At 29.3% G+C, this 12,150-nt stretch overlaps 2 protein-coding genes across 2 annotated transcripts; both read left to right on the top strand.

Annotated features, from left to right (window-relative positions):
- Window positions 1–1,000: 1,000 nt before the first annotated feature.
- Window positions 1,001–1,911, top strand: OCT59_022130 (uncharacterized protein; the record flags this gene model as incomplete). Its single annotated transcript, XM_066144622.1, has 4 exons — window positions 1,001–1,082; window positions 1,169–1,308; window positions 1,389–1,572; window positions 1,811–1,911. The coding sequence occupies 4 exons, from the start codon at window positions 1,001–1,003 to the stop codon at window positions 1,909–1,911; spliced, it is 507 nt and encodes a 168-aa protein (XP_066006066.1).
- Window positions 1,912–2,510: 599 nt separating this feature from the next.
- Window positions 2,511–4,024, top strand: OCT59_022129 (uncharacterized protein; the record flags this gene model as incomplete). The annotated part of the gene is made up of 3 exons (XM_066144621.1): window positions 2,511–2,727; window positions 2,818–3,460; window positions 3,769–4,024. The coding sequence occupies 3 exons, from the start codon at window positions 2,511–2,513 to the stop codon at window positions 4,022–4,024; spliced, it is 1,116 nt and encodes a 371-aa protein (XP_066006065.1).
- Between the last annotated feature and the right edge of the window lie 8,126 nt (window positions 4,025–12,150).

Genomic DNA, 12,150 nt, shown 5'->3' with positions numbered 1-12,150 from the left:
GTTAACAAAACTTTCAAAAATAAGGAGAAATAGTAAATATTTCTAAACCATCAATTCCTTTCAAATTATAAATAACATTTTCATAATAAAATTCTAAAAAATACATGAAATGCATGGTTATTATTAAATTTATATAGAAAAAGTAATTATCATATCGGCTGATTGGAAAAATCAAGCCAATTAATATTTAAGCTCAGTTGATGGGTTCATTATATAACTGATGGGTTACTTATTGTCATTTAGCATATAAAATTATGGGAGGCTTTTCTGATCAGCCGATATGTATAGAATTTTTTTTTAGGATTTTTTTATAATTATATTAAGTTTTAATACTAAAAATTCCCTATTTTTATCATTATAAACAAATTAAAAAACTTTTTAAAATATAAACTTTATATAAATTTAATTGTAAATTAATATAGAATATATTTTAGTATTTTTGTAATCTTATAAAATGTAATTTTATATAGATTTACATTTTATATAGATTTGCAAAATGTAATTTTTTTTAAAATTCACCGAAAGTATGTTCCCCGCCTAATAAGGTCCTCAAAATTTCTGAATAAAAAAGAGATTAGCTTTACAAGCTATGAATCACTCCCTTGCAAATGCACAGTCACAGCCAAAAAAATATATTTCATTCATACCTTAATTGTGAAGTGTCTCGTCTGGACTTAATAATTTTTTCGTCAACACTTCTTAAACTGCGATAGGTTCATGCTCGGAGAAAATAGCATGACGGCTTGGGGTCGGAATAAGAAAAAAAAAGTTGTACAGAGAAAACGCCTTAATTACACCAGATTTAATTTAGTTGTCGTTATGACATAATTTAAAATTAATTTTATTGGCTACTAATTGTTGTTGTACAACCGAAGAATTAATAAATACCTCGTGAATGCAATCTGAGTAACGATAAAATCGTAATGAATCAGTTGAATCACTCTTTTTCGCTTGCCGACAAGTTAATTTTATAAACTTTTTTTTTGCTTAAATCGATTATATGTCATTATATCATATTTCGTGTCACCAATTAAGAGTTTATAAAGATCATTTTATAATAATTAATCACGATGTATTCAGAAGTATATATACCTTTTTTTTTTTTTCTTTTTTTTCTCAAATTTCTCTAAACTTCTTTTAAAAAAAAATATCATTTATAATTTTACAGAAAAATATTTTCAAAATGATATTCCCCTTAAATTGTCTATTTACGGAGATGCTCCTGCCCGAGCTATTCAAGTTAAAATTAGTGATACAATTATCGTTGACAATTGCACGACCAAATACGAAGACATTACAGTTTCAGACGTCAAGTCTCTTATCTTGTCTAAAAAAGGAGTTAGTTATTCTCCCGACAATCTGAACCTTTGGAAGGCTGACCGCGATAGCGTCATCGCAACATCGAGTTGCTTAACCCATTTTCTACCGAAAATGACATTAAAGAAAAACTTGGAGGAGAATTGATGCAACCTCTACTTTATCTTAATGAATATTTCATCGAGGATAGTTTTAAAGATAAGAAAAGCAAGTCTGCTATTCACATCATCGTGCAACATCTGACCACCACCACTGGTAAATGTCTCCCAATTTTTTACCTCTCGAACAAGGAAATTGCAGTAACAAAATATCGATTTGACTGATGTCATTATTTTTTTGTCTACACGCACCACATTTGTGATTTCTTTCCTATTACTTTATAATCGGCGCATTTGAGTTAAACTGTGAAAACAGGTAACACGCGAAGTTGTTGTTTTCATTAAAGCAGAATATTCCTGTGTGATCAGATTTTTAATTGACTTTTAAACACTAGTCAAGGATGCCATTGATATTGCTTTAAAGAAGGTTAAGGAGGAAACTGGTACCGATAGACCTAACGATGAAATGCCTTTTATGGATCGTGACACTAATTAAGCAATTACAAAGATTATAAGAAATATTGAGAACCGTCTTAAAGGTTCTAAAGCCAAAACAGATTTTGACATGTTATTCAGTGGTGGAGCCTCCAATATATAGATGTTATATAATGTTCAAGCTGATTCTACATGTAGTCGTTCATTTATCACTAAATCTCGTGCATAGGTAAAAGCTCGGTATGGAGATGAACTATTCAAACGCCTGGAAAATAATCGAAATTGGGTCCCTCCTGAGTGGGAAAATAAACTGCATATTAGAAGAATCTATTTAGACCTCGGTAATGGTTGCAAACTTGATTCATATGATGATGACCTTACTCCAACTATGATCGTCGGTTTGGCCTTCGGATTGCCTATGTGTTTTTCATTGAAAAAAAATTTATTTTGTCGTTTACAAATTTTCGTGATCGAGTCTGGAAATACAGAGACATTTTCAAAATACCCAATGTTTTCGATTGTATTTATGCTCATCTAATCTCCCAATCCAATATACAGCTCTTTGTTTTTTTTCATATTGACGAGTTTCAGAACATCGATCTGTGGGAGGATGATGCAATCAAGAACAGGAAAATGGCAAAAAAACAGCTCTTTAAGGAAATGATCAATGACCTTGCACCGTTCATGCTTGCTCCACAATCCCTTATCTATATCCAGACATTTCTTTCTGGAACAGCACCACAAGTTGTTATCTCTAACAAAGAATCATTAAGGGTTTCATTTATATTTGCCGATTGCCCACAACTGTCATTCAGAGCAATGCTTAATATTGCAAATCATTATGCACAAAAATACGATGCAGAAAAATTCAACTGTGGTTCGTACAAATGGATGCTTTGTCAACCATTTCTCTAACTTTTGGAAGACACCGGAGGATTGCCTCGCGCACTTCAGTACGTCTTTGAAGTGTGCTTTGAAATCGAAACTGATAGAAAGAAATTCTTCGGCGATATTCATAAACAGCACTTTAATACCATCTTTTATAATGTCAAACACCGTCTCCAAGAACGCTACAACATATACGGAACCATCGAGAAGAATAAAAAACTTGCTTTAGAGCTTAACATCGCAAGTATCGATGCAATTCCTGTTAAACGCAAAATATGCCTGGATCCAAGCGATAAAGACTGTACGATCGAAAACCTTGAACGTGACGCACATATCATTCTCAGTCCCTGCGATGACACTTTCTCTGAATTTACCATCAAGATGCCTTTCTTTTTTGTCTGCTTATACAATGACAAATTAAAAATCGTGGAATTCAGTCTTGAAGAGACATTTCGGGTGCAAAACACTATGCATTGGCAAGATTGGGAACTTTTTGTGGCACAATACGAGGCATTCCGCACCAACTTGCTAATGGAACGTGGAAAACGTACGGTACATCTGGTGGAGTTATATCATGGTGTCTTTGGGACTGTATCGACCAAGAATATTGAGGTTAGGCTGAAGAAACTTTCTGTCTGCCAAGCACAAGAGCAATTTCCATGTTTAAAATTAACAGAAAAAGGTACCGCAAAGTCCATTCCCTCGAGGAAGGCTAAGTTGCGGTTAAGTCAATATCTGCCCATGAATGGAGAGATTCATTCAGAGTTTTGCAAACAGTTCAAGGTGATCGTCTCTTTAGTATTCACCAAGCCAAATATGACTATAACTCGGCCACATACACTTTAAACAATCTTTACAAAGAAGTCATTAAGAATTATGTTACTTCTATTAATACTAAAAAAGAGCTTTTCGATAAACTTGCTAAGCACTGTCACATAATGATTGTTTTCACAACACAGCCATTTTATGAAACAGTTTCATGTGACGAATGCTTTATTATTTCGCGTAGTAATTTTGAATAATACTTTAGTCCTGTATTTTCTTCTCGTGCTACATTTGCCTTGATAAAAAACATCAACCCTAACTTTTCAGAATCACAAAGGATGGTGAAATGCCTTCCCGGGGTTGGTGATGTCACTGCTGAAGAGATTATTAGAAATCGACCATATAAAAGTGAGGATGACTTCTTTAAAAAGCATGGTCGGGCTAAACGAGGCATGGAGAAGAATGAGCGTGAGAATTCCGAAAAGAAAATCAAACTTGACTTCTACCCATTTAATGTGTAAAAAATAAGTTAATTCTGCGCTTAACATGGATATTTTTATCAATTATCAATGTACAATCTACAATAACAAATATAATATCAATAATAGCTGTATACCGATTCTATAATTATTATTTTATTTTAATAAAGCTTAATGCATTACTTTTTCTAATGGTTAATTATATTCCACAGTAAAAAATTTAAAAAATTAATTCGTGATTAGTTTAAGAGCCGGAAAAAGATTTTTATATTTCAGAATCTGGATCGACTTGAGTGATAGACATATTCGTAATGAAACGATTTCTTCGAGCAGGATCGTGAGCCTCCGAACGAGTCGAAGTCGAGTCGAGTTATATGTAAGCTCGATTTGACTCGGGGAGCTAAATCGAGTGAAGTCAAGTCGAGTTAAAATTAAATTAAAAATATAAACTCGACTCGATACGAATCGAGTTGGCCTGTCAAACCGAATCGAGTCGAGTCGAATTAAATCACGTGATTTTATTCGGCTATGCTGATCATTTCCTTTTTTGGTGATAGCCATTCCACAAAATTCCATTTTTGTGATTTTCAAAAAAATTTCGTTTCGGATTTTGTGTAACATAATTTCCAAAAAAGGAAATTCCATAAATTTGGCCAGAATTATGTTTAATTCGGCTTAACTCAACTTGACTCGATTTTATTAAATTATTAACTTGATCAGAATGCAGAGATGGGGTCAGGTTCGATTACGTAATTTTAAGCGGTTTTTGGAACTGATCAAAATCTCGTGAGTTTCGAACTTATATGAGCCAAAAATCTTATTGGAAATAGAGAAACACTAATATTTTTACAATAAATAAAAAAAAAGAAAATTTATAAGTCAAAACAATTTTTAATAGCTTTTAAAAATTGAACTGAACCGGTTTCGAACCAGTTCTAAAAACTGGTTCAAAATATGATCAACATCAAAATTATGATGATCATGAAGCAACTATTGATTATTGATTGTTAACCAATCAAAATTTTTTTAATTTATAATCAATATATGTTCGACTTGTGTCTTTAATTTGACACATGTAGCTCATATTTTTCTTAATGAGAACTGACGTGAAACCGACGGGGACCGAAATGAAACCGAATGAACCATCCCTATCCCTACTCGAATCGAATCAATTTGATTATAATTTTCAACTCGACTCGACTCGACTCGACCAACTCGTAAGTCAACTCGACTCGTTTCAGAGCACTGCGGCTAGGAATGCCAAAAGTTCGGTTATAATCGATCATAACCAGTTTTTACCAGTTCGGTTACAGTTCGGTTTTAGTCAAGACCGACCGGTTAACTATCGGTTTTATGTATAAAAAAACTGACAAAAAAAACTGATCGGTTAATCATATATTCCAAAAGAAAAAAATGTTTCTTTTTATTGATTTTATTGAGAATACTATTAAAAATTATGAATTTGATGTTTATATATATAGCATTCTTATTTTTGAAACAATAAGAAAATTTATCTTTTACGCATCGATCACGTGATTTTTCATTCCACTAAAAGAATCGCAAAATTGACATTATTATTGTAAAAAAAGTTATAACTTTAAGGAACATTGTCGAATATAGTTATAATCAACACTTTCTGACATTAGTTCATTCAATTTTGCAATAGTTTTGCGATCAGTTTTGCAATTCAGTTTTATCAGTCGGTTTTGCAGTTGGTTCGGTTTCAGCTGAAAACTGCGGTTTTAAAACCGAAACCGAACTGAACCGACCATTGGCATCTCTATTCTGAGCAGAAAGAATATCAAAGAATAGGGATCTGCAATTTGATTTGATATTTGATATTTGATTTGAATTTGACAAATCAAATTCAAATTCAAATTTATGTTTATTTGATTTAATCAAATTCAAATAAGAGGTTTATTTGATTTGATTTGACTTATCAAATATTTCAAATATTTGATTTGATTTGGTTGATTTGAATTTAGTTACATATGACATATCATCAATAAATGTAAATAAATAAAGATCATCATTTTTTTTAATTATTTGTATCGAAAAAGATTTTTACTTTATATACTTTAAATATACTTGTAAAAGCATCTTGCATTATTAATTTTAAATATGTCGTTAGAAATGGTAATTTTTTAAATTTATATTTATATTATTTTAAAGTAAACTATATAAATTAAAATATAAATTTTTTTATTATAATTTATAGTGTACAGATACAGAAACTTCTGATAAATCTAAATCTAATATTTGGAAATATTTCACTAAAGAAAGAGGGCAAGATAATAAAATTACTGCAAAATGCAATTATTGTAATGCTAAATATGTTGTTGTTAAAGGTGCAACAACAAATCTTTGGACACATATTAAAAAAATACATGTGTCTTTTCTTGGTTTATCAACTACTCAACGTACATTAGAACAATATGGTTTATCGGCAAATAATAATAGTGAAATTTTTACAGGGATAATTAATTTTATAGTGGATAACTGATAATATATTATATTTGGTAAAAATAATTAAAATATAAATTTTTTTTTAATATAGGCTAGTACAGAAGAAAATCTACGAAAATGGTTAATAAATTGGATTATTCTTGAAGATCTTCCATTTACAATTGTTGAAGGATGGCTTAAATGGATTCTTAAAAAAGTTACTGGTGGATTTCATCTTATATCTGCAGATACAATTAGACGTGATATTATACAATATCATATAGATATATGAATAACTATTCAAAAAATTTTAAAGGAAACTTTGGGAAAATTATCATTATCATTAGATATTTGGACTTCAACTGTTGTCAAATTATATATGGGAATAACTGTACATTTTATTGATAATTCTTGGAAACTTCAACAAATAACTCTTGATTTTATTGAATTAGAAGGTTCTCATACTGGAAAAAATATTGCAGAAGAGTTAATTACAGTATTAAATTTATATGGTATTTCGAAAAAGGTATAGTTAATAACTATTAAATTACTTATCTATTTTATTGTAACTAAAATAATTAATTTTTTGTAGATTAATAGCATTACTACCGATAATGCTTCAAATAATGATACCATATTTAGCTATCTTGAATTATGGGCAAAAGATAACGATATTGATTTTTCTGGAAATAATCAGCAATGTCGATGTTTTGCATATGTTGTAAATCTTGCAGTTCAAGCTGCATTAAAGGAACTAAAACCAGAAATTGATAAAATTTGGAATCTTATTGTCAAATCCTGTTCATCATCACAACATCGCAAAAAGTTTTCAGAAATTTCTAAACTTAATGGAGTTGATGATCTATTGCCTATTCTTGATGTTTCAACATGTTGGAATTCAACATATGATATGGTTAAGCGAGCTCTAGATTTAAAAGTAGTATGTATCTGGTATTATAATATTTAATTTATTACAAAGTAAAATAGATATAAATTTTACAACACCTTTTTTACAATTAGGTTTTTGATAAAATTATACTAGCTAACGAATTTTCAGACTTAAACAATATTAAATTAAGTCAATCGGATTGGACATCTCTGGAAAATATTGCAGCATTTTTACAGTGTTTTGCTAAACTTTCAACTGAAATGTGTGCGTCAACATATCCCACAATTAGTGCAGTATATCTAATGTATAATCTTCTTATGGGTCATGCTGAAAAAAAAATGAATAAGAACAAAACTTCAAATAATATAGCTTTAGCAGCAAATGCAGCATGGAATAAACTTTATGAGTATTACAATAAAGCATCTGAAGAAACACATTATATTGCTACAATCCTTGATCCTCGCTGGAAAATTAAATATTTTAAGGACTGGGAAGATGGGGAAAATAGAGATGATAATTTGTATTATAAAAATACCAAAGAAATGTAAGTTAAATTTTCAAAAAAAACTACATGAAAAATTTTTAATTAATTTATTGTTTTATTTAAATCCAGGTTTACACGTAAATTTGATGAATATCGTTCCATTTATTATCCAGTTTCAGGAACTTTAAATAATAATTTGGATGAGGATGAGGACAGCGAAGATTCTTTATTTCCAGTTCCTAAACGGTTTCATAATAATAACGGGCATGATGAGCTTAATAGTTACTTCAATAGTACTCCAGAACCAGGAACAATTAATGTACTAGAATGGTGGAAAGGTTATGAAAGTAATTATCCTACATTAGCGAAAATGGCACGAAATTATCTGTCTATACCAGCAACTAGTGCGCCAGTAGAACGATTATTTAGTGAAAGTGGTAATCTAATAACTCCAGAACGAAATAGACTCAGAAGTGACATAATTCACGCAATTATGTGTCTTAAAAGTTGGTTAACTATTCCTAATATTACAAATCAGTAAAATCTAAGTAATTCTAAGTATTTTACATAAATAAATAAAAATTCACATTTTGCGATATTAAAAACGTGTTTAACAATTTTATTTAATTTAATTTTTCAGGTTATACTAAAAACAAAAATGTAATACATGCCATAATACATCAATTTAAACAAAAATCAAAATAAATTATACAATAAAAAAAGAGTAACATAATTAAGAAATAAACGAAATGCAATATTTCCTTCAAGATCCAGGTTGTCTGTTCGTCCAGGATTGCTAAAAAGAGGAGGGAAACATTAATTACATTTCCAGAAAGGATAAAGATAAAAAAAAAAGAACGAAATAACCTACCACGTTTCGTTCGTTTAAGATCCAGGCCGTCTCACTCATCTGTTCTCTAAAAAGAGTAGGGAAACGTTAATTACATTTCCAGAAAGTATAAAGATAAAAAAAAAGAACGAAATAACCTACCACGTTTCGTTCATTTAAGATCCAAGTCGTCTACTCGTCTGTTCGTTCAGAGTTGCTAAAAAGAGAAGGGAAATGTTAATTACGTTTTCTGAAAGTATAAAAATCAAAAAATGAATGAAAAAAGAACAAAATAACTTACCAGAATTTCATTCAAGATCCCAGTTCATTCGGCTTCGTCCGTTCACCCAAGTTCTGTTCCTGAAAAAAAGAAAAAAAGAAATTTTAAAAAAAATAAGTTAAAAGAAAAAAAAAGAACGAAATGACTCACCAGTCACTACATTTCGTTCAAGATCCCAATTGTTCGGCTTTGTCTGTTCATCTGGGTTCGCTAAAGTAAAAGAAAAAGGAAGCGTTAATGATGTCCCTGAAGTAAAAAAAAATGAAAAAAAGGAACGAATTGAATTACCTTTCCATTTGTTCAGGCTCATTTAGCAAAAAGCTTTATCTGATTAAATTCAAGAAATTTCCCATTATGTTTAATAACAACTGCTTTATTCGAGAAATCGGTATTAATTTGGTGAATTTTATTTGACGCTAATAGTCATATAGAAGAAAACCTTTTTTAATTTTTAAAAAAGGAAAGCATATCCACGGATTTTTGGAATTAGATTGTCGTAATTAAGTTTCACAAAAACCGTACTACACACTGGTAAAAAAATGGTCTATCCTACACATATCCTACATATATCTTACATATATCAGGTACTCAAAATGTAGAAAATCATACACAAATAATACACATATCATACACATATCGGGTACTTATATATATAGTATACCTATCAGGTACCTGATATATGTATGATATATATATTAGTACCCGATATGTGTATGATATGTGTATTATTTGTGTATGATTTTCTACATTTTGAGTACCCGATATGTGTAAGATATGTGTAGGATAAATCATTTTTTTACCAGTGACATGATAATCCAATGTAATATTGATCAGATGATCAAAAAAAATTTTCGACTCGAACTCCACTTTAAACCCCATCGTCTATATTTAAAACCCATCTAACTTGGAAGTTAGAGTAACCTGACAATTTCGCAGATATAGTAGTAGTTACTAAATAATGGTTTAATACTTTTTGTCAGATATTTAGGTGTATAATATTGTTATAAAGCTGTGTTTATTTTGTTATTAAATTTTAAATATTTTACAAGATAATTTTAAAGTTATTGACAAATTTTTCATACTTATAGCATAATATGGCTTGTCTCTTATTAGTGTATGAAGATTGTATATAATGATTAATAAATTTTACTAAATCATGTCTAATAAAAAATGTAAAAAACATGTCGATATATCGTAAAATAATATTAAAATCATCATGTCGTGATTCCAAAATTCACAGATATATACTAAAAAGTTACGTAACATCAAATCAAATTCAAATTTAAACGTATCAAATTTGATCAAATTCAAATTTAAATTAAACTAATCAAATAAAATCAAATATCTGATTCGAGAAATCAAATCAAATACAAATTGACCATATATTTGATTTGATTTGATTTTGCGGAACCCTATCAAAGAATATGCTTGGAATATGAAAAACCTTTAAAACAGACTCTTGTCGAAGTCAAAACTTTTCCTAAATATATTTCTCTTTCCCCAAAATCCAATAATAATTTTCTCCAATTTGTAGACAAATTGCAAATTAAAGCAGTGCAACCGTGAAGAATCTTCACGATCGAAAATCACGTGAAATTTTGCCGATCGTTACTCATGACGGAAATTTTCCATTTTATTAATGAGCGTCCTTAACTCCTTATCCTAGACCCCAGTTCAGGTTTCTTATTCTAGAACCCTGGGGTTCAGGCTTCTTATCCTAGACCCTCCTTAAATATGATTGGTTTAATCAGCCACCGAAATCTATTGGACAAGACTTATTTTTACATAACATTTATCTTAGAAAATTTTTCACGATGTTACTGTATACATGCGTAACAACCATAACATTCATCTTAGAAAAATTTTCATAAATTTTTTTATAATATATACATTAATACGTGCGTAACATTTTTATCAGCATAAATTTTTTTTTATAATATATACATTATAAATACGCGTGTAACATTTTTATCTTAGAAATTTTCATAAATTTTTTTATAATACTTATACGCTAATACGTGCGTAACATTTATAGAAATTTTTCGAGATTTTTAAATTAATTTTTTTATTAAAGCAATATTTCACAACGAAATACGAAGTATGAGCATTTTTCTTGGAATATTTTATGACAAAAAATTAAACTAAACCAAATATTAGAAGTGTTTATCAAATATTTGACAACTGGGTAAAGAATTATCTATTATATTATTATTTATTCTTTCCTTACAAAATAACCTTGTATTAAAAAAAATACCATTATTACTTATTAAAGTGAAAATATTTCACAAATTTCCATTGAAATTTTGTAAATACGAGTATTCAAACAATTTTATTTTCAACATACCAACCAAAGTCAACACTAGTTGAACGATGTCAAATTGGGAACCAATCATGTGACCGAATTCCACCTGATTGGTCCCTATTTTTTTAAAAATTTTCATCAATCGGTAAACCCGATTGCTGCCAAAAGATGGCGCAAAAGGAGGATACTCGGGTACCAATCGGGATATTCAATAGAGTATAATCAGGTATTAATAGTTACCAATAGGATATTTACTGGATATTTACTATTTGACATATCAGTATACCGATTAATAACTTTTTGATAAATTTATAACAATAAGAAATCTGCCGATTGCATACATTTTTATTTAAATTTATTTGATATTTTACAATAATTACATTTAATAATTTAAATTTATTAATTATTAAAAATACAAAATCAGAAATACTACTAATACTGAAATTTTATCTGAAATCCGGTATCCAGGTTGGAGCAAATTCCCTACAAAAAAAATAAAAAAACATTAAAGAAAGTTTTTTAAAAAAAGTTTCAAAAGTTAAAACTTACTTATGGGATTCCAGTATATACATCTATCAGAGCCGATTCCCTATAATAGAATAATAAAAAAACGTTTATTACCATTTTTTTTAATAGTTTCGAAAAAAATTCTGAAACTTATTACTTATTGGATTCTATGGGATTCGTTATACCGATTCCCTATAAAAGAATTAAAAAAAAAATGTTAACGTTTTTTTAATAGTTTCGAAAAAATATTTTTTGAAACTTACCTATGGGATTCGTTATACCAATTCCCTATAATAGAATTAAAAAAAACGTTAGTTAACATTTTTTTAAAAGTTTTGAAAAATAATTTTTCGAAACTTACCTATGGGAATCGGTTATAACGAATCTTATAGATAAGTTTCGAAAAATATTTTTCGAAACTTATCTATAAGA

The sequence above is a fragment of the Rhizophagus irregularis genome, chromosome 31 (genome assembly GCF_026210795.1).
Source record: "Rhizophagus irregularis chromosome 31, complete sequence".
In the NCBI taxonomy this organism is placed as follows: Eukaryota; Fungi; Glomeromycota; class Glomeromycetes; order Glomerales; family Glomeraceae; genus Rhizophagus; species Rhizophagus irregularis.
The sequence above is the reverse complement of the archived record's forward strand: the minus strand, read 5'-3'. Positions and strand labels throughout refer to the sequence as shown.